Here is a 26,740-nt window from a genome sequence, read left to right on the forward strand (position 1 = left end):
AATGACAAGACCAAACGACCTCCTCCTCTCAAGCAAACTTTTGTGAAGGAGGGAGAGGGTGCTTCCAAGGAGAAGAAGAACAATGCAAAGGGTGACGGTGTCAAGAAGGGCAATACCACCCCATCCAACAAAGCCGGCGACTTTAATCCTTCTTATGTGTTATGTCGTGCTAGTGATGGGAATGTGTGTGCCAAATTTGTTGGTTCTCCTCATGAGTATATTGAATGGTCCATTTGGGTTCCTAAGACCCTTGTTACTAACATCAAAGGACCCATTACAAAATGGGTACCTAAAACCAAGCATTGATCTCTTGTAGGTGTTTGCTTCCGGTGGGGGATCATGGTTGCTCGATAGTGGAGCTACAAATCACATGATCGGAAGCAAGGACTTGGTGGTGGACGTGTACAAGATTCCATCTATGCCCACCAATGTCGAGTGGGGTGATGCCTCGTCTTCTAAGGTATTGGGACTCGGCAAAGTTGTCATTTCTCATGATCTCACGATCGAGAAGGTCATGCTAGTTGAGTCCCTTGCATACAATGTACTTTCCGTTCGTCAACTTGCTATCATGGGCTTTGCCACTTTCTTTGATATTGACACCGTGGCCCTCTTGTGGAGCAAGACTCTTAAAGTAGCCTTTGTTGGGCATGTCGAGAACGGTCTCTATGTGATTAAATTTTCGGAGCGACCCACTAAGACCGCGACATGCCTAATGGCTAATGTTGATGTGGGATGGCTTTGGCATCACCGTTTAGCCCATGTCAATATGAGATCTTTGCAAAGTCTTCTCAAGGGGGACCATGTCCATGGACTAACGAACGTTAGTTTTGCTAAAGATCGTGCTTGCAGTGCTTGTATCGAAGGAAAGCTTCATGAGAAGGCTCACCCTCCCACGACTCTCATTTACTCGAAGAGGACTTTGGAGCTCCTTCATTTGGATCTCTTTGGACCTCCATCCTTTGATAGTCTTGGGGGTAGAAAGTATTGCTTGGTAATTGTGGATGACTATTCAAGATACACTTGGGTGTATTTCTTCAAGAGGAAAAGTGAGACCCAACAAACCGTCATTGACTTTGCAAATTAAGCCCAACGTCAACACAATGCAAAGATCTTGACAATAAGAAGTGACAACGGCACCGAGTTCAAGAACTACACCTTGGATGAGTTTCTTAGTGATGAGGGGATCAAGCATCAATATTCCGTACCTTACACCCCTCAACAAAACGGTGTTGCGGAGAGGAAGAACCGGACGTTGATGGATGCTACAAGGACCATGATGGCGGAGTTCAAGTCGCCATACAACTTTTGGGCCGAAGCCATCAACACCGCGTGTCATGCATCCAATCGGCTCTACCTCCGCAAAGGCTTGAACAAGACTCCATATGAGATACTCACCGATAACAAGCCCAACCTCAAGTACTTTCGGGTGTTCGGGTGTAAGTGTTTCATTCTCAAGAAAGGTGTTCGATTGTCTAAATTTGAGGCTAGAGCATATGAGGGCATATTTGTTGGTTATGCTACAAACTCTCATGCTTACCGTGTCCTCAATAAATCCATGGGACTTATTGAGGAGACATGTAATGTGGAGTTTGATGAGAATAACGGCTCCCAAGTGGAGCAAGGTGGCACTTGTGATGTAGGTGATGAAATTCCTCCTCAAGCCATAAGAAGAATGGGTGTTGGTTTTATCCTACCCATTGAGGAACCCCTTGTGGCCGAAGGAGAAGGACAATGCTCCACTCAAGTGGAGCCATCACCAACCCAAGGCCCACACGCTTCCGAAGAACAAAGTGAAGGCCCTCAACCTCATGAACAAGACCAAGGGAAAAATCATGATCAAGACGGTGGAGACACACCAAGTGATGACCAAGGTCAAGTTCTCTCCTCCGAGCAAGTTCAAGATCAAGAACAAGATCAAGACGGCGCTCAAGATGATCAAGTGACCGCTCCTCAACTCACCTCCGAGGAGGAATTGGAGCGTCGTGCCGCCAAGATTGCTTCCAAGCTCTCCACCAAGGGTCATCTCATGAAGAATGTACTTGGAAGCATTCAAAAGGGGGTAAGCACTCGTAGACAATTGGCAAACTATTGTGAACATCACGCGTTTGTCTCCTGTGTGGAACCCCAAAAGGTATATGAAGCTCTCGAAGATCCGGATTGGCTCAACGCCATGCATGAAGAACTCAACAACTTCGAGTACAACAAGGTGTGGAGATTAGTGCCAAGGCCAACGGGGAACCACAATGTCATTGGAACGAAGTGGATATTCAAGAACAAGCAAGATGCTCATGGGACCATCATCCGCAACAAGGCACGATTGGTGGCACAAGGCTACTCCCAAGTCGAGGCTATCGGCTACGGTGAAACCTTTGCTCCCGTTGCTCGCCTTGAATCTATTCGTTTGTTGATTGCTTATGCTTCTCATCACAACTTTAAGTTGCAACAAATGGATGTGAAGAGTGCTTTTCTTAATGGACCTATTAATGAGTTGGTGTATGTCAAACAACCCCCCGGGTTCGAGGATCCCTACTTTCCCGATCATGTATATCAACTCGATAAGGCACTCTATGGCCTTAAACAAGCCCCACGTGTGTGGTATGACCACCTTACCGAGTTGTTACAAGATCGTGGGTTTGAAGTTGGGCTAACCGACCCCACTCTTTTTACTAAGAAGGTCAAAGGGGAGTTGTTTGTGTGCCAACTATATGTTGATGACATTATCTTTGGTTCCCCTAACAAAGCTTTCAATGAGGAATTTGCCGCACTCATGACCTCAAAGTTCAAGATGTCTTCCATGGGAGAGTTAAAGTTCTTTCTCGGTTTCGAAGTAAAGCAAAGAAGAGAAGGAACCTTCATCAACCAAGCCAAATACACTCAAGACATGCTCAAGAGATTCAAGCTAAGTGATGTCAAGCCGGCGTCCACTCCAATGCCAACCAAGTGCCAACTTGACATCGATCCCAATGGTAAAGCAGTGGATCAAAAGGTATATCGCTCCATGATTGGTTCATTACTTTACCTTTGTGCATCTAGACCAGATATCATGTTGAGTGTGGGAATTTGTGCACGGTTTCAAGCCGCACCTAAGGAAAGCCACTTTGTGGCGGTCAAGCGAATCTTTCGATATTTGGCTCATACCCCAAACTTTGGCTTATGGTACCCAAGAGGAGCAAACTTCAAGCTTGTAGGTTATTCGAACTCCGATTGGGCAGGAGACAAAGTGGATAGGAAGTCCACTTCCGGGGGGTGTCAATTTCTTGGTTGCTCGTTGGTAAGTTGGTCTTCTAAAAAGCAAACTTGTGTGTCTCTCTTGTCCACCGAAGCGGAGTATGTGGCGGCCGGGAGTTGTTGTGCACAACTCTTATGGATGAGGCAAAATTTAAAGGATTACGGTGTCATTTGTGACAAAGTGCCTCTTTGGTGTGACAATGAAAGTGCCATCAAGATTTCTCTCAACCCGGTGCAACACTTCAAGACGAAGCATATTGAGATTCGGTATCACTTCATCCAGGATCATATTAGGCGAGGGGAGATCGAGCTCAACTATGTCAACACTCATGATAACCTTGCAGATATTTTCACGAAGCCATTGGATGAAGCAAGATTTCGCGAGTTAAGGCATGAGCTAAATATCATTGATTCGAGCAATCTTGCTTGAGCACTTGCACTCCCCACCATACTCGACTTGTTATCTTGTTTAGGTGTAGGCATAGACATAGGGGGAGTGTTGTTCTCTTAATGAACACTCCCTCCCCTTATTATGCATAAATTGATCAACTCTTTCACATTAGCCATTTTTATGGTACTTGTGCTTCAAAGACGAGTTTTGGTCATGGGCCCAAGGATAATTCTTCGCGGTGCCATACCAATTGACTCAAACATAGGTGGCCTCGGCCACCGCCCTCTCTTGTAGAGGTGTGTGGTTCTTGTCCTCGTACTGATGCTTTTGTTGCTGTGTGTTTTGCTCTCTTTTCTTGCCGTTTGTTTCTCTCTTCTTTTGAGCTAAGCCTCTGTGTCTAGTCTTTGGAGTATTGGCTGGGCGGTACTACTGCTGGTGGTGCGCGGTACTACCGCTTATATGGACAAGCGGTACTACCGCCCACCCGAGCGGTACTACCGCTGGGGGGCGGGATCAGGGGGTTATGTCGGGGCAGGGGGAGGTTTCTCCTCCCCCATACCCATTCGCACCACCCCTTCGTCCCTCTCCCTCTCTCCAGCGACTCCTCGCCGCGGGAGGGCTCCGGCGGGCCGCCGTCTCCCGGCCATCCCTCTCCATTCCCTTCGGTGGGGTCGATCCCCACCTCGTCCTCTTGCCATGGATGCCGGTATTGCCCTCGTTCTTTCTCTCTTTTTGTCTAGTTCTCAGATCTAGTGTTTTTGGGGCAATAGTGGTTGCATCTTTAGATTTTTGGCTAAATCTCGGCTTGAGTAGTTTTGAGGAGGCGTCTAGACTATGTGGATTAAGTTTTGGTAGGACTATTTTTGAATTTGGCAGTCCGGTAGTGCCGGATCTGACCACGGCAGTAGGAACCGCCGGTTCCCCGTCTTGCGCGGTACTACCGCTCCCGCTGGGGCGGTACTACCGCTTGGGCGGTACTGCCGCCTGTGGCCAGCGGTACTACCGATGTCTGCTAGATTCCATCATTCCCTACCTTTGTTTGATCCATGTTGTTTTGTTTGGAGGCTTACGCTTTTTTTCTTTCGTATTGGTTTTCTGTTCGTGTGTTTGGTTCCAGGTGATGAACATCCTGAGCAACAAGTCTGCCGTGTCAACCCCGGGCGTTCAACGTCAAAGCGGTACCGCACATCTGAGTCTGCTGGTGGTTCCTCCAGTGCTCCACCGCCGCCAGTGGGTGCTTCCTCAAGTGCTAATCCTCAACGTCAGAAGAAACTTGCCAACAGGCCGAAGCCAAGGGCCAAGACTATGACTGAGATGTCTGCAAAGGAGTTCTGGGCAAAGCGCCGCCGCAACCCCTATGCGGAAGACCAAGAACCCAGTTTGGTCAACCGCCCGTTCTAGAACCACTTTCAATTTGCCATCTACTTTGATGTGATCAAGGCCAAGAAGAATCTCTTTGTTAATGTTCGCTCCATCGACACAGATGCCATGGAGAAGGATCCCGAATAGTTTGGTGAAGCTCTTCAGATGTGTACTCAGCTCAACATTCTCATAATCATGCAGTTCAACAAGGACTTTGATGCAGAGTTGGTGGCTCAGTTCTTTGCTACTGTCCATCCTGGAACTGATGAAGAAAGGACTCTGACCTGGATGACAAATGGCAAGTTACTGTCTGTCAAGTGGAAGGCCTTCATGGAGTTACTTCATGTGGAAGATCGCGGGCTTGAGACTCCTGTTGGCTTCCGCCCTCAACACAACATCAACTCCACTCACAAGCAAGCCCTCTGGCCCTACTGCACTGTGAAGGTTCACCCTGTGACTAAGAAGGAGACCTATGAGTTGTCCGCCTACCTGGACATCCTTCATCGTATCTTTTAAGAGACCCTCTTTCCTCGCATCGGGAATCTGGATATGGTTCACTCCTATCTCGTGGATATGCTTCTCTTCTGCCAGCGTGAGAAGGAAGCAAACACTGGCGAGTCCCTAGACATCTCTCATGTTATGTGGTCTGAACTTCTCACTACCATTTCTGAGCGCAAGTGCCCGATCTATGGTCCATTCATCATGTTGCTCATTGAGAAGGCCTGGAGACGTTCCTTTCCCGCAGAGCAGCTGGAAACTGGAGAGTTGGTTTCTCATGAGATCAAGCGTCTAAGGAAGAAGGATAATTGGGGCACCTCCGTTCCTACATCTGGGGTTCCGTCTTCTGCTGCTGCCATGGAGACCGAGGGCGAGGATGAGGCTGATGATGACGATGAGGATTATGTGCCTTCTGGGATAGAGCCTTCTGCGGCAGAGCCCTCTTGGGCAAAGAAGCTCAAACACAAGATGAAGAAGCTGTTCTGCATGGAGTCTCATGGTCAGTACATGACTCATGTGGCTGAGAAGAAGGCAAGGGGACGTCGCAAGGAGCTTATGCGTCAGTTGGGTGCGACAGTCACTAGCGGCTCTGAGGGTCAGATCACTAAGGAGGAGGAGTGGATCCAACAGCACTGTCCGTGGACCGATTCAGATGCCGAGCAGTTTCCGGCCGAGGATGGTGGTGCAGATGATCACGCAGAGTCCTGATGTTCGAGATCCTCAGCATGCTCTCACCTGGAGCCGTAGGTTAGCTCTTTGCCCCTTTTGTTGTCTCGATGCCAAAGGGGGAGAGAGTTTAGGGATTTGCGTCGTTGTGTTGCGAGTGTGTCTTTGTCTTTGTGCTTTCGTTGTGTTTGCTACCTTGTGCTTTGTTTGGTTTTGTGTTCCGTGAGACCTAAGTTCCAGTCATATGGTGTGAGACATATGCTACCTTATCCTTATCATATCTTTATCTATGTCTCTAGTCTTTTGGTATCTCATGAGTTGCATGCTTATTATGTTATATATCCTGCTCTCTTGAATCACGCTTAGGTTGTTGGTCTCTAAAATACAGGGGGAGTGTTGATCCTAGTATGTGTGTCGTGCAGTCCAAAGCACTTATCTTGATGGCACACATCTAGGGGGAGCTCGTCTATATTTTAGAGACTTGGGGGTTTGCTTATGTCCTTTGTCTTTTCCCGTTTGTGCAAATCCCGTATTGTCATCAATCCACCAAAAAGGGGGAGATTGTAAGGGCATATTTATCCCTAAGATATTTTGGTGATTGATGACAATGCTTTTGCGGACTAATCGTGTGCATTGAGTTTTTCAGAGATTCATCCTTTGGCACGAGACGATTCCCTCCCCTCGGAGTTTGAAGCGAAGACGGTGTAGTACTTTCGAATTAGTTTGGTGGACTAGTTTCGTAGGGATCACCGTACTATCAAGAGGAGGTCCGCTTTGGAAAGGCTAGGGTGGAATCATCACGTACACTTCCTTTGCACACCCTCCGAGCCTTTCCGCTTCGTTGATGAGCTCGTTCCCCTCTCTCAGTGTGCCCTCTCTGGTCCCAGCGGTAGTACCGCGGGCCGGAGCGGTAGTACCGCTTGGGTGCTACAAGCGGCAGTACCGCTCCACAACGGTAGTACCGCTGTAGCCCCCAGCCGTAGTACCATTGCGGCTTCGTGCTAGTACCGCCTCGATTCGAGGGGTCTTTTTCCGTGTCGGGTTTTACGGTACTTGCCGCGGCAGTGGGGGGGTAGTACCGCTCGTGTGTGGTAGTACCGCCCTGACCACCGCGGTAGTACCACTCTGGGCCTAGCGGCAGTACCGCGGGAGGGAACGGTAGTACCGCTGGCTTAGCGGTAGTACCGCTGGCCAAGCGGTAGTACCGCTCTCTGCGGGGCTGAAGTGGGGGGGTAACGGTTGGATTGCTTCCCCCACTATAAAAGAGGGTCTTCTTCCCCAAAGTTGTCTCACCTCTTCCCCCAAAAGCTCCATTGTTGCTCCAAGCTCCATTTTCGCCCGATCTCTCTCCCTAGCCAATCAAACTTGTTGATTTGCTCGGGATTGGTTGAGAAGGCCCCGATCTACACTTCCACCAAGAGAAAATTGATTCCCCCCACTTATCCCTAGCGGATCTTGCAGGGACGATTTTAAGGGGGGGCAGGGGGCTAGACCCCCCCAACGATCTCGTTATCCCTTGATAGCGATTAGTTAGGAGCGATATTTTTCCTCGTACACACACAATTTCTAGTTGTCTCGCCCCCCCCCCCATGCTCTCATATGCAGAGGCCCAGAGTCATGTACGCAGGCCGCATGTACATACACGGTACACACAACACCAAAGGCCCAAATATATCAGCAAAAGGGAAAAGAAAACACAGCCCACCATGGTCCGTGGATGGAAGACAAGGAGTTGGAAGCAATACGCACGACCTATGCAGTGCCGCAGCAGCGTGTACCAGGTCTTCTGCTTCCTTTTCAATCTGCTCGTTCTTGCGATCCGAAAAACTTGCTCGCTGCCGCCGGCCGCCTCTATAGTCTATCCTCTATGTAATCTCTCCATCCGTTCCGTTCAAAAGGGAAGGCCTCCGTCCGATCGTCCCTGAGACCCAGACGGCCACACTCCCCTGCGGCCCGGCGTATTCTGGCCGGCCACACTGATGAGCGACCAAACAAGGAAGAAAGGTTAGTTTTTTTGCAGCACCAGCATTAGAATAATTTCTGCCTTGGAATGTAATTGTAAGAATATAGACATTAAAAACTAATTAGAATTTTTTTTATTGTCCAAAATTGTGTTCTGTAGACATGAAGAGGAAGAGAGCTCAATCAATCCATACTAATTTCAAGCCAATTGGTTCAATCTCCCAGCCATGTGAACATGGTGATGGTGCTAATACAAATGATGTGCAGCCTAGCGAAGAGAACAACCCTAGTCATGCTGAAGGTGATGCTCAAGATGTTCCGGTGCCAGAAGTTACAGAAGAAGCTACACTCATAACCACAAAATATGATCGAGACCCAGGGAGGCGCCCTCAAATTTGGCAACTCCCTCCAGAAAAGCAAGATGATGCTAGGCGTTTTTACATATGTGAGGGGGCCTATCAGCCCGAATTGGATAATTATGAATATAATGATAGAAGTGTTGTTCGTCGGCGATTCCAAAAAGATTGGTACACAAATTTTTGGTGGTTGGAATATTCGACTGATACAAAATGTGCCTATTGCTTGCCTTGTTTTCTCTTTTCGAAGAAGCCAGTTGGGAAGTGTGGTTCGGACACATTCACTGTCAAAGGATTTGATAAGTGGAAGAAGGTTAACAATGGAAAAGAATGTGCTTTTCTCAAACATATGGGCACTACTCCCAGCTCTGCTCATAACTTTGCAGTTCGTTGTTACGAAAATCTGAAAAATAATCCAATTCATATTGACAAGGTGATGAAAAAGCAAACTAAGCAAATGGTTCTTGATGCAAGACTGAGGCTTAAGACTTCTATTGATGCCATGAGGTAAGAAACATATATTTAATTTAAGACAATTTTCTTAATACATTACATCTAATAATTATTCTCTATTGATTGCATCAGGTGGTTAATGTTTCAAGCATGTCCATTTAGAGGAAATGATGAATCTGAGGATTCCAAGAATCAAGGTAATTTCAAGGAAATGATTAAGCTTTTGGCTTCTTATAATAAGGATGTACAAGAAGTTGTACAGAATGCTCCTAAAAATGCAAAGTACACCTCCTCAACTATTCAGAAGGAAATTGCTAGCATAATTTCACGAAAAGTGCAAACCTCAATTAAAGAAGAAATGGGTAACAGCAAGTTTGCAATACTGGTTGATGAATGTCGGGATGAGTCTAAAAAAGATCAGATGGCAGTAGTTGTTCGGTTTGTGAACATAGAAGGGTTGATAAGGGAGCGTTTCCTTGATCTTGTTCATGTTAGTGACACTTGTGCTTTGACTCTCAAGAATAAAATCATTGCTGTCCTAGTTGATAATGGGTTGAATGAGCAAGATATTAGAGGCCAAGGGTACGATGGAGCAAGTAATATGAGAGGGGAGTGGAATGGGCTAAAGGCTCTAATTCTCCAAGAGTGTCCTTATGCTTATTATATCCATTGTCTAGCTCATCAACTCCAATTGGCTTTGGTTGCCGCTTCAAGGGAGGTAAATGAGGTTCACAATTCCAACATGCAAATTTTGTTGTGAATACAGTTAGTGCATCTCCCAAACGTAATGATGAGTTACTAGAAAACCAGGCAGCTCAAATTGCTAGAGAGATTGAATTGGGAGAGCTTGACACTGGAAGAGGGGCTAATCAAATAGGATCTTTACGAAGGGCCGGGGACACGAGATGGAGTTCACACTATAAGTCAATCAAAAGTTTGCTCAAGATGTTTGCTGCAACTATTTCAGTTCTAAGAAGTGTAGCAACTGATCGCTCCGCTACAAGGAATTCAAGAGGAGACGCTGCAGGTGCCCTGAAGATATTAAACACATTTGATTTTGTCTTCATTCTGCACCTAATGGAAAGAATTATGAAAATCACGGATATCTTGTGTGTTAAACTTCAAAATAAAAGTTTGGATATTGCTAATGCACTGGATTGTGTTTCTAACACAAAGTCGTTGCTTGCTGAACTGAGACAAGATGGATGGGAAAGTCTTTTTGAAGATGTCAAATCATTTTGTGTGAAACATGAGATTGATATCCCGGACATGGATCAAAGGTATGTCTCTTTCCCTATCTCTATGTTCATTAAATGCCAATGTAGAGATTTAGTCACTTACAAACTTACTCATTATTGTCTAAATCATGCAACTAATTCATGTTTTTCATATATATTGCAATTATAGGTATGTTGATGTAACAAAATCAAGAAATAAGCATGACAACACCACCGTTATCCATCATTACAAAGTAGATGTGTTTAATGTTGCAATAGATCAACAAGTGATAGAGTTGAATGATCGATTCAGTTCTCAAGTTACGGAGCTTCTAGATCTTTGTTCATCATTGGACCCTAGACATGATGCCTTCGACAAGTCAAAGATATGCACTCTAGTGGAAAAATTCTATCCTGCTGATTTTACTAGTCAAGAAAGAGATCGGTTGGAGTGTGAATTACCACATTTTCAGCTTGATACATTGAACCATCCAGAGATCAAAAATTGCAAATCACTTGCTGATATGACAAAAGGGATAATTAAAACTGGCAAGTCTTCTGATTATCCTATGGTTGAGAGGTTGTTACGATTAGTAATAACTCTTCCGGTGTCAACTGCAATAGTAGAGCGAGCCTTTTCCGCAATGAAACTTGTCAAGACACGTCTTCGAAGTAAATTGGGAGATGATTTTCTTCGTCATTGCACTATAGTCTACATTGAGAAGGAAATAGTAGCCAAGTTTAGCTCCGACGATATTATTGAGATATTTGATACTGGTGCTCGTAAATCCGACTTCAAATTAATAGATATGTAATTTTTATTCTTATTATGGAGCAACATACGTACATTGACTATTTTTATCTTCCAATATTTACTAAGTTATGTGACTATGTATCCAAAGATTTTGATGTTTTTTGTTCTTGCCCCCCTATCTCTATTTTCTGGCTTCGTCCCTGGGATCTTGTTACTCTTGTGTGTTTGAGCACCCTAGACGGTTGAGGTCACCGCGGAGCCATAGTCCATTGTGGTGAAGCTTTGTGGTGTCGTTGGGAGCCTCCAATTAAGTTGTGGAGATTGCCCCAACCTTGTTTGTAAAGGTCCGGTCGCCGCCTTCAAGGGCACCAATAGTGGAATCACGGCATCTCGCATTGTGTGAGGGCGTGAGGAGAATACGGTGGCCCTAGTGGCTTCTTGGGGAGCATTGTGCCTCCAGACCGCTCCAACGGAGACGTACTTCCCCTCAAAAGGAAGGAACTTCGGTAACACATCCTCGTCTTCACCGGCTCCACTCTTGGTTATCTCGTCCCTTTACTTTCGCAAGCTTACTCGTGTTATATCTCTTATTTGCTTGCGTGCTTGTTGTCATTGCATCATATAGGTTGCTCACTTAGTTGCATATCTAGACAACCTATTTTGATGCAAAGTCTAATTTGGTAAAGAAAAGCTAAAAATTGCTAGTTGCCTATTCACCCCCCTCTAGTCAACTATATCGATCCTTTAAGGGTATTACCTCCATAGAGAGGGACCGAACCTGGGTAAACATCGTGTCCCCTGTCTCCTATTACCATCGACCTTAGATGCACAGTTCGGGACCCCCTACCCGAGATCCGTCGGTTTTGACACCGACAGTGATCCTCTAACATGCGATCGAACTTCAGCTTCTCCTTTTCACTTTCACACTGTCTCTTTGCATCAACAATGACCCAGCGAAGATCATCATCGGGCACATCGTCTGGTTCCTCTTGATCTTCAACTTCCCCCATTGCAACATCACCGTATTCAGGGGGCACATAGTTGTCATCATCCTCTTCTTCTTCGTTGTCTTCCATCATAACCCCTCTTTCTCCGTGCTTGGTCCAAACATTATAGTGTGGCATGAAACCCTTATAAAGCAGGTGGGTGTGAAGGGTTTTCAAGTCAGAGTAAGACCTCGTATTCCCACATATAGGGCATGGACAACACATAAAACCATTTTGCTTGTTTGCCTCAGCCACTACGAGAAAATTATGCACGCCCTTAATGTACTCAGAGGTGCGTCTGTTACCATACATCCATTGCCAGTTCATCTGCGTGCATTATATATAATTAAGTGTGTCAAAAACCATTACAGAACATCATTAATAGATAAGTGACCAAATTAATAGAAGTTCATCATCACATTAAAACCAAAGTGCAACATATAGCTCTTTAGAGCATCTAATTAAACAATACATTGAAACTATGTAAAACATTTCAATGCAACAACAAATGCGATCATAATCGCAACTAAGGTAACAATTGATCCAACAACATAATGATACCAAGCCTCAGTATGAATGGCATATTTTCTAATCTTTCTAATCTTCTAGTGCATTGCATCCATCTTGATCTTGTGATCATCGACGACATCCGCAACATGCAACTCCAATATCATCTTCTCCTCCTCAATTTTTTTCAATTTTTCCTTCAATTAATTGTTTCTTCTTCAACTAAATTTAACCTCTCGACAATAGGGTCGATTGGAATTTCCGGTTCACATACCTCCTAGATAAAAAAAATCTATGTCACGTTGGTCGGCATAATTGTCACAAACACTAAATGGACCAAATAGTTATAAAAGATAATATATACCACATCCGAGTCATAGACAGGACGAGAGCCGACGGAGGCGGATACCAAAACCATCGCACTATATAATAACAAACAATAATAAAAGTAATAAAACTACACAAGTATCTATCTAAATCATACAAGTAAGAACTTTTTTCTTTTAGAAAGAAGATAAGATCAAGAGGCTCACCACGGTGGTGCCGACGGCGAGATCGGCGCGGGCGATCGACGGCGGTGAGGACAGGGATGGGACATGATGGACCGCCAAACCTAGACAAATCTTGAGGAAAATGGAGCTTGGACAAGGAGCTTCGAGTGGAGAAACCTTAAGTGTGGCTCGGGTATTTCATCGAACACCTCATGTGCATAGGAGGTGAGCTAGAGCACCACAAAGCTCTCCCACGACCGGCCAAAAAAACAGAGCACTCCACTGCTCTGCTTCCGGGCAAGGGGTATATATAGGCATCTCATTGGTCCCGGTTCGTGGCTGGAACCGGGACTAAAGGACCTCATTTGGTCCCGGTTCCAGCCACCAACCGGGACCAATGGTTGTGGGCCAGGAGCGAGGCCCATTGGTCCCGGTTCTTGTCTGGAACCGAGACCAAAGGGGCCAGACGAACCGGGACCAATGCCCCACGAGGCCCGGCCGGCCTCACGAACCGGGACCTATGCCCCCATGGGTCCCAGTTCGTGGCTGAACCGGGATTAATGGGCTTACCCGGCCTGGACCAAAGCCCTGTTTTCTACTAGTGGGACTATTCAGTTCTACCCAAGTGGTGAATCGGTCGATTGTGCCGCTAAGAATTTAGCCTTTTTGTATTTGTCAGCCAACAGGAAGGTGCGAGGGCTAAGTTCACCTTGAACTTGCTGGATTAAAGCAATGAACCAGATAAAAAAACATGAATGGCCCACTTGCATGAAGCCCGGGGCTGGGGCGCCATGCTAAATAGCATGGCGCCCTCGATCTAGCATGACACCCCGGGACAGGGCTTCATGCTTATTTAGCATGGGTGCCATGATTTCTAGCATGATGCCCCAGCTCTGAGCGTTATGCAAATGGGCCATTTTGTGTTTTTATTAATCTATTTCATTTTTTGTTAAGGTTTCTGGAAAGGGAAAGATTTTTTCCATTTTCACCAGGCCAGATGCTGCCGCCGGCACGCGCCTTCATTATCGAAATTACACCACGGGAAATTGACTCGTGGAGGCTGGCTTCGTAGGAAAAGATTCCACAGATATCAGATATTTAGTTCAACAAAACAAGACCAGAGGTCGGCTGCTGTGCACTCGGTAATGCCGACCCTTGGATCTTCTACCATATTCAGAGACTGGCGGAACGCGTCACACATTGCCTCAACAGCAAGTCGACGTGTAACCCATCTTTTGGGGAACTTTGTGAACCAGTCAAGGCCTCGTCAAGGTAGGGAAGACAATGTGATCAGGTCAACCCTAGGCCGGAAGGTGCCAAGTCTGTGGGCTTGTTCAGGAGTTACTGGCAGTGCTATGACTCAGGAGTGACTCAAAATGTCGGAAGTCAGCCCAGAAGGCCGACCCAAGACCCCCAGGCCGCCTCACGGCCTCATCTTGTCAGTCCGCCCTAGTAGCCCTCCAGTGGAAGGAACTGTCATCCTTGTCGTGCAAGATGAGGAGGCCGGACCAACCGGGAGATTCTGACTAGGATTCTATAACCATAGGCCCGTGGTGTCATTTAAGCCGAGTCCGTTCTAGTCGATAAGCACCTTAGTCATCACCCTTTCGTATACCTATGATTCCTGGTATCATTTTCGTACCTCGTACACCCCATTTAGTCAATACACTAAGAGTCTGAGTAGGGTTTTACCTCTAGAGCGAGGGCCTAAATCAAGGTAAACTTCTCTCCGGTTTCCTCTCTTTGCTTTCCGGCTACTCACAACACCCTACCCAGGGGTCTGTCAAAATTCACACCGATATTATGTCTCCGACCAAAAAACTCAAATATTCTAAGGCTCTATTTTTTGAGTTTTTTTAGAGTATTTTTTGAAGTATAATCACTTTTTATGTTTTTTTTCCAGAGAAATTTGTTGTATTAATTGTGTAGTCAATTTCGAAAGAATCTTGAACCAGCTTGTGGTTGGATGGTTAAGAGGACGGCAGTATTCCCAGCCCAGGACGGTTCAAGTCCTAGCCTTAGACATTGATGGTCATATTTTTTTTTATTTATTTCAGGTCTTCCAGCGATTTGCGTTCAGTGGGAGAAAACGTTTCCGTTGACTATGAAGGCGTTTGTTGTGACTTCGTCAACAGGGGTGAGTGTATGTGTGTATATGCATGAATGTTTGCTTCTGTATTGTGTTTATTTTTTTTCTAAATAATAGTTTTCTAGAGAACAAGGCCCCCATTCGGCTCCGGAGCGAGCCTAATTTCTCATGGGCTGATTTCACTGAAAACTTTTTCTTTGTCTTGCCCAGCCACGAAGTAGACTCTCTCAGCCCGTCTGCTGCGCGATCTAGTCGACAAGGTAGTCCCCAACGCTTCCAAGGGGCGCCGGCGGCTGGGGTTTCTTCCTCTCCGCCTCCAGCACCTGCGGGCTCGCCGCCGGTTGGACCTGCACAGCGTGCGGGATTGCGTCCTCGCCTGGCGACGTTGCCGTGCATTGCCCGTCGAGTCTTTTTCCTCGGCGCGCCGCCCTCCCGCAGCTCCGTCGCCTTCTCTACCACGGTGCGCCGCTGCCCGTTCATCGTGAACCATCAAGTTGGGTAGGCTTGGTTCAGATCTTAAATATTTTCCCCGATTTGAGTTTTCCTCAACTTTTGTAGATGGTAAGCTGCTATGCGTCAACCAAATGGTGGCGTGTTTGTTGTTGAGATCTCATTGTTATCAGATTCAAATCTGGGCTGTGTTTCGTTCAAGGTCCGATTTCGCCGGTTGAAACCTGTTGATCTCTCAGTTTAAGGCTCATATTTGCTAGCTTGCAAACTGAATTTTTGTTAGAGGAAGTTCTGTCTGCTTCGCAAGCCTGCAACACCCGTTGCATTTTTGTTCACCATGGCCAACAAATCCACCTCTGAAGTTAGCCATGGCCAGCTGCCCAAGACATCGTCCACATGCTTGACGGAGGGTGTCACTGCGGTGCATGATTTTGAGGTGGCCAATTACCGGTTGCTGGATGGCATCGGCGTCGGCAAGCACGTTCGCTCAAGCAACTTCAGCGTGGGTGGCTTCGAATGGTTTATCAATTTCTTCCCGGACGGGAGGATGGCAGACTACGCTGGCTATGCATCAGTCTTTCTGGACCGTGTCATCCAACAGAATGACACGCATAATGTCAGGACTAAGTTCACCTTAAACATGCTAGAGAAAGACGGCGAGGCACAATTAACTAAATGTGATGAGATTGATCATGTCTTTTCCTCAGCAAAGTCATATTGGGGCTACTTCAGATTCGTTGCCAAAGTGAAACTGAAATCATCGTCGCAAGCCAGCAATGGCTCCTTGATTATACGCTGTGTTCTCACCGTGATAAAAGAACCTCGCACCAAGGTTAAGAGGAACACTGTTGTCGTTCCGCAGCCGAATCTGCAAGATCAGCTCTCCCAAATGTGGAAGGATGGCCAGGGAGCAGATGTGACATTCAGTGTGGGTGGCCAATTGTTCAAAGCTCACAGATGCTTATTGGCTGCACGGTCTCTGGTTTTCAAGGCGGAGCTCTTGGGTTCGATGAAGGAGAAGGAAACACACTGCGTCAAAATTGATGACATCCACCCTGAAATCTTTGAAGCTCTTCTTCACTTCATATACACTGATTCCCTGATAGTCGATGAGCACCACAGAGAAGGTGGAATTGCAAAACTGCAGCATCTGCTAGTTGCCTCGGATCGATATGGATTGGATAGGTTAAATGCAATGTGTGAAAGTAAATTGTCCGAGTGCATTGACGTGGAGACTGTTGCCACGACATTGGTTTTAGCAGAGCAACACCACTGCAAGGATCTCAAAGAAGCTTGCGTCGAGTTTATGGCTCCACGGAATGTTCTGCAAGCTGTCATGGCAACCGATGGTTTCAAGCATTTGGTAGCAAGCTGTCCTTTGGTCATGAAGGAGTTATTGGACATGATGTCCCGCAGTGGCTAGTTCCGTTAAGAGGTCAAGGTATCATATGTGCAACTAATTACGCAGATTGCTAAATTTCAATCCATGTTCAGTTACCAATGCTTCAGCTTATACGTGTTACCATGATACTGTGACGATTTTATGTTTGCATCTTGATGTTACTTTTAGTTTTTTTTTACCATATCAGGTTGGTTACTACTTCATGGCATAATAACTCCTAGTATTTGACGGCAAGAAAACTTGTCTCAGGTCTCTTTTTCTCTAGAAATCTTGGCACATTCATGGCATTCCTCTCTGGTACTACTAGTATTTGACAACAACAAAGCTTGTTTATATTGCCTAGCTAGGTGTGTGGTAGGTCGGTTTGAGGTACGGTATCTGGTAGTGCTCCTTGGTCATGTCGTCACTTGGTTCTAGTTTGTGAACCTTTTTGTCCCTCTCTATCTATCTCTTAATATTAGACATGCAATCCTCCTTCGTGATTCCAAAAAAAGTAAATAGAGTATCATTTTTTTGGGTTTATGTAAATGCTTCAACCAAACGCACAAATGCACAAAACAAGAAGCTTTTCCAGATAAAAGGCTTGCACAAACAGAGGTGAATGAATATATTCACTTAACCAAGCTATCTTGTTCACAACTTGGTCTTGAACAGCACATAGCTTTTGAGCGATTGGGTGATCCCCTGCACCGACGCCAGAGTCACGCCCACCGTTACCGCGAAACACATGAAGCTCAGGCCTTGTAGCGCCACCCACTTCCAGGAGGACCTTTTCACTTTGCGTTGCCGGATGTGCATCTCCACAGGGAAGTACACGGTGAGCGGCCAGAACCCGAGCGCGCCGAGGAGGCCAAGGATGTCGTTGAAGAAGGGCAGCAAGATGGCGAGGACCGTGCTCACGACGACGAACACTGTCCTCCATACCAGCCTGAACTTGCTGACGCCGAACTTGTGGGCGCCAAAGGGATGGTTCTGGCGGACGATGAAGTCCAAGCCCGGACACCGTGCCACGGCCCAGCTCTCCACGGTGGCGTAGATCTGCTTGCAGTAAACCTGGTAGATGCCGGCGAGGTGCACGACGATGCAGATGTTGGCGAAGTCGATGAGCCAGAAGGGCTCAGAGAAGCCGAACCTGGTGAGCATGTTGCCAAAGGTGGCGTAGCCAAGGCAGCTGCAGAGCAAGTAGAAGGCTGTGGTGGTGGAGACCCCCATGAGGTTCGCCTTCCTCATCGTCTTGTTCTCGGCCGGAGACGCCTACACCGTGTCCTGGATTTCTATAAGGACCATGGAGTACGAGTAGGCGAATGCGATGTTGCCGAGCGCTTGCAGTGTCAGCCATATCTTCTGGTCCGAACTTGCGACGTCTACCCCAATGACAGTGCCACCCATGGTCGTCTTGCTGATAGGACCTGATATGGTCTGTGCCAAGGAGAGGCCAACGCCGATCGTAGAGTAGGAGATGGACATGACCGCGGCCAGGATGGACAGCCACGCCATCTCATGGAGGTTGGGGAGCTGGGAGAAGACGACCTTGGAGATCGCGAAGAGGACCATGTACATGGTGGTGTACACGCCGCAGTCGACGGAGTGGCCGCTGTTGTGGAAGCAGTTGGCCTTGTACAGAGCAGCGGCGCTGGTCGACGCCGTGATGGTGTACCCGATTACGGTTCCGACAAGATTGGCGTACTGGCAGAGGCCGCAGAACCACACTTCGCCACTTGGAGATCCTCTTCGCCGTGATGGTGTAGGACTCGACGGCCTTGATGTAGGTGTAGTTCCTCTTCCCGGCTACGGCGCCATCGCTGTGGTAGCTGTCGGTGAGGAGCACGGAGGTGTAGTACATGACGCCGGCGAAGACGACGAGTGTGGCAGGCCCGGCGACCAAGCCGAGCTGCGCCACTGACCAGGGCAGGGACAGCACGCCGGAGCCGATGCGCGCACCGGGCAGCATCTTATAGCAGCAGGATGATTTACTCCGTTCCGTCTACAGTCGATCGAATTGCCTAAATCAACTTGGATTGGATGACTATATGTACTACTCGGATTTGATTTGTTCCAACCTTATGGTTTTTATAACCGGAGACGGAGAGAGATAGAAGTCGTTATTAAGGAAACAAGGTAAGGTCCATCGTCGATAAAAAGATCAGCTGGGACAGGCGCACGTACCCCCATCAACCATCGTCGCTTCTCTCATCTTTGCCATGGCCACGGCCAACAACTCCCCGGCCGTCGTTAATAACCATGGCCTACCGGCGACGTCGTCCAGATCCTCCACGGAGAGCTTCACCGCCGCCCACGATTTCGAGGTGGCCAGTTACCCGCTGCTCGACGGCTTGGGCGTCGGCAAGTACATCAGCTCCTGCGTCTTCAGCGTCGGTGGCTACGACTGGACTATCAGGTTCTACCCAGATGGTGAATCGGTCGACTGTGCCCGTAACACTTCAGCCTTTTTGTATTGTGTCACCCAACAGGAAGGTGTGAGGGCTAAGTTCACCTTGAACACGCTGGAAAAAGAGGGCAAAGTGCTAGTAACAAGATACGGTTTGGTGAACCACACCTTCTCTCCGCCAAGTTATGATTTTGGTTACTCTAAATTCGTCGAGAAATCGAGGCTGCTGAAATCATCGTCGTCCAAGGCAAACAATGGCTACTTCATTATACGGTGTGTTCTTACCGTGATAAGAGAACCACGGACCGAGGTCAAGAGGAACCTTCTTGTGGTTCCGCAGCCAAACCTGCAAGATCATCTCCATCAGATGTGGAAGGAAGGACAAGGAGCAGATGTGACATTCAGTGTATCTGGCCAGTTGTTCAGCGCCCACAGATACTTGTTAGCTGCACGGTCTCCAGTCTTCAAGGCGGAGCTCTTTGGGTCTATGAAGGAGAGCGTGGTAGAGAGCATCAAGATCTACGACGTCGAGCCACCAATCTTCGAGGCGCTTCTTCACTTCATATACACGGATTCCGTCAAAGATGATGGGGACAACAAAGATGAAACTGAAAAAATGCAGCACTTGCTAGTTGCGGCGGATCGATACGGATTGGAGAGGCTAAGAATTATGTGCGAAGACAGGCTGTGCGATAGCATCGAGGTGGAAACAGTTGCGACCACGCTGGTTCTCGCAGAGCAGCACCATTGCGGCGATCTCAAAAAAGCCTGCATTGAGTTCATGACCTCACAAAACAGGCTAGGAAATATCGTGGCAACGGATGGATTCAAGCATTTGATGGCAAGCTGCCCTTTGCTCACGAAGGATATTTTAGACAAGGTGTCCTGTGTCTTGAGTGGAAAGTCTCGTTTGTCTAGAAATTAAATGATCATGTCACCAGTATGATGTGTAAGTAGATGATTATACGATTTTCAGATTTCAATCAGTGTGTTGGCTTATCTACATTTCAACTTCAGCTAGAATCATGTTATTGTTCTCCCTTTCTTGGTATATAAGTATAATCACATCAATATATAGGACGACACGTTCGCACGAGCGGAAGGCACCTACCGCTAGGGTTTCCAGTGCCCCCTGCCGGCGCTGCCGCCAGTCTGCCTCATCTTCTCTAGCCTTAGGGCCATGGAGACGCAGCGGATCTCGGGCCTTGCCGGCGGGAGTGTTCCGTTTTTGGATGTTTTTTTTTAAGTTTTGCTAGGGTTTGTGTCCTACCCAGATAAATGAGATGGTGGCGGCTCTCTGAAGATGAAATAAGGTTATGTCCGCCTAGCCCCCGTCCAAGCGGTGCTTCTAGTATCATCGGAGGGCGTGTGGAGGTTTGTCTCCGACGGATCTCATGAGATTCGGTCGGCGTTTGTTTTTGATGGATCCACATGAATCCCGTCTTCGTTCGTCTGTGTTCTTGTGTCACGGGTTGGCTCCTTTCAATCTATACTTCTCTTCATAGGCGACGATTACTGTTCTGGTGCATTGGTCCTGTAGAACATACTTCCCGGCTGTCTACTACAACAAACTTTGCCCGACTCCGGTGATGGAGGGGTGATGACGGTGGCGCGCTTTCACCTCGCTCCAGTGCTTGTAGTCGTCGCTAGGTGGTCTACGGACCTGGATGTAATTTTATTTTCGATGTTCTTTGTACTACCTTTATAGTTGATGAATAGATCGGGAGGTTTTCTAGCCAAAAAAAAAATAGTATGACAATACACACCGGTATGCTCATGAAGGATATTGAAAAAGTGGTGGCTACACCCAAATTCATTGTTCCCATGATGAACAGTAAAATCAAAAAAAATCTTAAGCTTCGTGGTAATGATTATAAACAAATGTTTTAGGTGCTTGCAAGTTTGGTGGACAAATAGCATGAAATGATCTCCATACAAACGCAGTACAGATTCTACTCGAACAGTGCACATACTTTGAGCAAAAAAAAGAAAATTTGTACAGGACTCCTCCATGTCATTTGGCCACCAAATTTTGCAAGAAATAAAACATTTTTTTATTCACAAAGTTTCAGAGAAGAAAGGGAGAACATTTTTTTTATTCACAAATTTTGCAAGAAAAAAAAACATTTTGGGAGAAATTTGTACAGGACTCTTCCATGTCATTTGGCCACCATGTCACGGAGAAATAAAACATTTGGTTACAATCAAAGTCACAAAGTTTCAGATTTTTTTTATGTTGCCATTGGTGGGTGCAATGTCCCTTGATGTAGAAAAACCACTTTCTTAAACATACCCAAAAAATGATCAAATTGTGAAGTGGTACTACGTTTTTAGTTTATCATCACCAAATGAAAAAAAAATAGTTTCCGAAGGAAAGAGATGGGATGTTGGGCAAATAAAATTTAAAATAAATCAATGGAAGATAATAAAAATGAACACATGTAACAAACTTCTCTTAATAGACGGTGCTATAGTAACCAAATTGGATTTGATCCATGATTATGTCGTTAGAGCAACTGCAATAGCTCCCGTACCCTCAAAAGAACAGTTTGCTCTGTAAATCTGATTTTTTTATAAAATCCTCTATAATCATCGTTACCACCTCAAGTGTTTACAGAAAAAAGCCTTCCGATGGGCAGATAATCACCTGAAACTTCACGATGCGCCACGTCAGCCACAATTGATGTGCCTCCACCATGCCACGTCATGGCTACCGCTGGGCGCCTTCACGCTAGACCGTCACCACCACGCTGTTGGAAATATGCCCTAGAGGCAATAATAAATGGTTATTATTATATTTCTTTGTTCATGATAATCGTCTATTGTTCATGCTATAATTGTATTGTCGGGAAATCGTAATACATGTGTGAATGCATAGACCACAACGTGTCCCTAGTAAGCCTCTAGTTGACTAGCTCGTTGATCAACAGATAGTCATGGTTTCCTGACTATGGACATTGGATGTCATTGATAACGGGATCACATCATTAGGAGAATGATGTGATGGACAAGACCCAATCCTAAGCATAGCATAAAAGATCGTGTAGTTTCGTTTGCTAGAGCTTTTCCAATGTCAAGTATCTTTTCCTTAGACTATGAGATCGTGCAACTCCCGGATACCGTAGGAGTGCTTTGGGTGTGCCAAACGTCACAACGTAACTGGGTGACTATAAAGGTGCACTACGGGTATCTCCGAAAGTGTCTGTTGGGTTGGCACGGATCGAGACTGGGATTTGTCACTCCGTGTGACGGAGAGGTATCTCTGAGCCCACTCGGTAATGCATCATCATAATGAGCTCAATGTGACTAAGGCGTTAGTCACGGGATCATGCATTGCGGTACGAGTAAAGAGACTTGCCGGTAACGAGATTGAACAATGTATTGGGATACCGACGATCGAATCTCGGGCAAGTAACATACCGTTTGACAAAGGGAATTGCATACGGATTGATTGAATCCTCGACACCGTGGTTCATCCGATGAGATCATCGTGGAACATGTGGGAGCCAACATGGGTATCCAGATCCCGCTGTTGGTTATTGACCGGAGAGGCGTCTCGGTCATGTCTGCATGTCTCCCGAACCCGTAGGGTCTACACACTTAAGGTCCGGTGACGCTAGGGTTGTAGAGATATATGTATGCGGAAACCCGAAAGTTGTTCGGAGTCTCGGATGAGATCCCGGACGTCACGAGAGGTTCCGGAATGGTCCGGAGGTGAAGAATTATATATAGGAAGTCCAGTTTCGGCCACCGGGAAAGTTTCGGGGGTTACCGGTATTGTACCGGGACCACCGGAAGGGTCCCGGGGGTCCACCGGGTGGGGCCACCTATCCCGGAGGGCCCCGTGGGCTGAAAGTGGAAGGGAACCAGCCCTTAGTGGGCTGGGGCGCCCCCCTTGGGCCTTCCCCCTGCGCCTAGGGTTGGGAACCCTAGGGGGGAGTTCCCCCTTGCCTTGGGGGGCAAGGCAACCCCTCCCCCCCTTGTGGCCGCCTCCCCCCCCCCCCCCCCCTGAGATCTCATCTCTTGGGGCCGGCGCCCCCCCCCCCAGGGGGCCTATATAAAGGGGGGAGGGCAGCACACAACAGCCTTGGGCGCCTCCCTCCTCCCCTGCAACACCTCTCTCTCTCTCTCGCAGAAGCTCGGCGTAGCCCTGCCGGAGAACCGCTACATCCACCACCACGCCGTCGTGCTGTTGGATCTCCATCAACCTCTCCTTCCCCCTTGCGGATCAAGAAGGAGGAGACGTTGCTGCACCGTACGTGTGTTGAACGCGGAGGTGCCGTTCGTTCGGCACTCGGTCATCGGTGATTTGGATCACGGCGAGTACGACTCCGTCATCCACGTTCATTGGAACGCTTCCGCTCGCGATCTACAAGGGTATGTAGATGCACTCCCTTCCCTTCATTGCTAGTATACTCCATAGATGCATCTTGGTGAACGTAGGAAAATTTTAAAATTATGCTACGATTCCCAACACACGCCGCAGCTGTCGGGCGCCGCCATGCACGCACGCCGTGTTGCGCCGCAGTTACGCATGCCGCAACAACCACGCTGCCTCCCGCCGCTTGCCCGCTTATAATTTATCAAAGTACTATGATAAAAAGTTTAGTCTAGTTAACTGTTTAACTACTTACCACGAACGCTGATGTGCCCCTGGGCACCGCCACGTATGCCACGCCGCACCGCTGCACCTCGCTGGCTAATGTCACCACTAGAAACGAGAAGGAGGACAGTGGGGGCCAAGGCATCGAGGGCCGAGATACAAAAGTGTGTGGAGGAGATGTTGATGGCGGACTGGGACGAGGATAATAGGACGAACGGAAATAAGTCGAGACAAGAGACTGGTAACAATGTCTTCTGTTGCAATGTACGGGCATTTGTGCTGGTAATCATTAATCAGTTTTTTTTTGAGGGGCCATTAATCAGGCAGAGGGGGGTTCTTTGTTGGGGCCAAATTGGGCTGCGGCCCGCCCAGGAATTTCATGGTCTTTTTTTGAATTTTTAGCTATGAGCCAGCCTACTTGCGGCCCACTAACTAACCAGGGCACGATTGATCCAATTATCTGTGTAGCAGCGGATCCTCCATGATGTAGCGTCGCCTTCGCAGCGAGCAATCGGCGACATCCTCCCGGCCGCGCCGTCGCGCCGTCGTGCCCCCGTGCCGGCACACTGCCCTTTGCGCTCCTTCTCGTACGACTGCTCTCCTCCCCACAACGAAGCTGCCCCTGTGCAAGACATCAGATTGGGAACACGCAGGTATTCCCCAAATTCCTAGTTAGCCATTTGATAATTTATAGCCTAATTATTCACTCGATTGTTCGTTACATCTTATACAAATTGCAATGTTGGTAGCCACGGGCAAGACCACTCACACTCAGAGAAGAATTGATTTGATTACAATTGCTTCAGTAGATAGCCCAATTGTTCGACTCAATTGACTGCTTAATTGTTCTTTACATTTTACAGTTTGCAGCATAGGTTTCACATTCAGAATTTCAAAAAAGTTGTGCTCTTGTTTAGTCTGGCCGGCCCAGTTTTTTCTGATCAGCTTCGCCACTGTAATCAGGGATGGATATAAGTGGTTAAGGAAAGAAAGGGAAGTAATATCCGGTGATTCTCGAGAAAGAGACGTGCGCCACGGCCGTATCAAGATCAAGCACCCATCGTCCTCTCATCTTTTCTCTATCTCTTTGGGGCCATGGCAAAAAACTCCACCGCTGTCGTTAACCATGATCACAGGAGCCTATCGGAGACCTCGTCCAGATGCTTCACGGAGAGCTTGACCGCCACCCACAATTTCGAGGTAGCCAGTAACCCGCTGCTCGCCGGCATGGGCGTTGGAAAATACATCAGCTCATGCATCTTCAGCGTTGGTGGCCACGATTGGACTATCAGGTTCTACCCAGATGGCAATAATGCAGAGTGTGCCGGTAATGCTTCAGCCTTTTTGTATTGTACCAGCCAACCGAAAGGCGTCAGGACCAAGTTCACCTTGAACATGTTGGAAAAGGAGGGCAAGGTCCTAGTAACAAGCTTCGGCTCGTTGGAGCATACCTTCTCTTCGTCAATTGATGATTTTGGCTTTTCTAAATTCGTCGAGAAATCAAGGCTGCTGAAATCATCGTCGGATGCCACAGGTGGTTACTTCACTATACGGTGTGTTCTTACCGTGATAAAAGAACCACGAACGGAACTCAAGAGGAACCTTTTCGTGGTTCCGCGGCCAAATCTGCAAGACCATCTCCAGCAGATGTGGAAGGATGGGCAAGGAGCAGATGTGAAATTCAGTGTATCTGGGCAGTTGTTCAGCGCCCACAGATACTTGTTAGCTGCACGATCTCCGGTCTTCAAGGCGGAGCTCTTTGGTCCAACGACTGAGAAGGCAACAGAAAGCATCACGATTGACGACATCGAGCCACCAATCTTCGAGGCGCTTCTTCACTTTATATACACGGATTCTATACTAGATGATTGGGACAGCAAAGAAGGTAAAACTACAAACATGCAGCACTTGTTGGTTGCGGCAGATCGATACGGGTTGGAGAGGCTAAGAGTTATCTGCGAAGGAAGGCTGCGTGACAGCATCGACCTGGAAACGGTGGCAACCACGTTGGTTCTGGCGGAGCAGCACCACTGTAGAGATCTCAAAGAAGCATGCATTGGGTTCATGACCTCACAAAACAGGCTAGGAGATATCATGGCAACGGATGGATTTAAGCATCTGATGGCAAGCTGCCCTTTGCTCATGAAGGATATTTTAGATAAGGTGTCCTGTGTCTTGAGTGGCTAGTCTCGTTTGTCTAGAAATTAAATGATCATGTGACCAGTATTTAGTACTTAGTCTGTGTAGCGTTGATTATACAAAATTTGAGATTTCAGTCATTGTGTTCGTTCATCTACATTTCAACTTCAAAATATACGTTTTACATTGGTATAGTGACATGTTATTGTTCTCCCTTGATTCTTGGTATAATCACTTCAATATTGGAGCCTCATGTGTCTGCGTCTATCGTGCCTACACTCCAGGCAATGACTCATGTGTTCCAATATTGGAGTATTTTCGTTGGGGCTTTCTGTCACAAACATATTCAGCAATTTATTAAAAAAATGAGCAATAATCACTTTACAATTCAGATTATGTATCCTGGTAGGTCTGCGAGTCCTCATTGTATTACTTTTCTACACACAAACACATTAGGATTTCTCAATCCGAGTACAATATTAATAGCACGTCCCTGTGTGTATATATATGTAACACGGCAATACCTGTAACATAAAGCCGGATTTCTTATATACACGACCAATACAGAATCAGTCGTGACCTCTCGCCAATAGTAAAAGGCGGAATCATTCATGCAAAAGGAGTTCATTATGTAGTCAATTAGGAGTAGACCATTTCCTCGTGCAAAAACAATAAAATTGTACGTTTTCTTTATCTTTTTAAACTTACAGGTGTGGAGTTGAGCACTTAACTTTTTCCTATGGGTTGTGTTGGCATTCACTTTGCGACTTTTTTTTGTTTTCATCCCTGTTGACCAT

At 47.0% G+C, this 26,740-nt stretch overlaps 4 protein-coding genes and 1 pseudogene across 4 annotated transcripts; 4 read left to right on the forward strand and 1 right to left on the reverse strand.

The window, feature by feature from the left end:
- Positions 1 to 5,176: 5,176 nt before the first annotated feature.
- Positions 5,177 to 10,948, forward strand: LOC123497258 (uncharacterized). The gene is made up of 7 exons (XM_073507420.1): positions 5,177 to 5,486; positions 8,268 to 8,428; positions 8,714 to 8,970; positions 9,049 to 9,498; positions 9,594 to 9,634; positions 9,683 to 10,196; positions 10,324 to 10,948. The coding sequence occupies exons 1-7, from the start codon at positions 5,177 to 5,179 to the stop codon at positions 10,946 to 10,948; spliced, it is 2,358 nt and encodes a 785-aa protein (XP_073363521.1).
- A 3,636-nt stretch (positions 10,949 to 14,584) lies between these two features.
- On the forward strand, positions 14,585 to 17,015 carry LOC109745427 (BTB/POZ and MATH domain-containing protein 2-like). Its single transcript, XM_020304543.4, has 2 exons — positions 14,585 to 15,420; positions 15,519 to 17,015. Exon 2 carries the CDS (start codon positions 15,748 to 15,750, stop codon positions 16,831 to 16,833), a length of 1,086 nt encoding a protein of 361 aa, XP_020160132.1. The 5' UTR covers positions 14,585 to 15,420; positions 15,519 to 15,747; the 3' UTR covers positions 16,834 to 17,015.
- Positions 17,016 to 17,120: 105 nt separating this feature from the next.
- LOC109745425 (amino acid permease 1-like) lies at positions 17,121 to 18,838 on the reverse strand (annotated as a pseudogene).
- Positions 18,839 to 18,945: 107 nt separating this feature from the next.
- LOC109745424 (BTB/POZ and MATH domain-containing protein 2-like) lies at positions 18,946 to 21,345 on the forward strand. Its single transcript, XM_020304542.4, has one exon. The coding sequence runs from the start codon at positions 19,014 to 19,016 to the stop codon at positions 20,124 to 20,126; it is 1,113 nt and encodes a 370-aa protein (XP_020160131.1). The 5' UTR covers positions 18,946 to 19,013; the 3' UTR covers positions 20,127 to 21,345.
- A 2,957-nt stretch (positions 21,346 to 24,302) lies between these two features.
- Positions 24,303 to 26,149, forward strand: LOC109745423 (BTB/POZ and MATH domain-containing protein 2). Its single transcript, XM_045233810.1, has one exon. The coding sequence runs from the start codon at positions 24,900 to 24,902 to the stop codon at positions 25,989 to 25,991; it is 1,092 nt and encodes a 363-aa protein (XP_045089745.1). The 5' UTR covers positions 24,303 to 24,899; the 3' UTR covers positions 25,992 to 26,149.
- The last annotated feature ends 591 nt before the right edge of the window (positions 26,150 to 26,740 follow it).

This window comes from Aegilops tauschii, chromosome 2, assembly GCF_002575655.3.
Source record: "Aegilops tauschii subsp. strangulata cultivar AL8/78 chromosome 2, Aet v6.0, whole genome shotgun sequence".
NCBI classification, from domain to species: Eukaryota; Viridiplantae; Streptophyta; class Magnoliopsida; order Poales; family Poaceae; genus Aegilops; species Aegilops tauschii.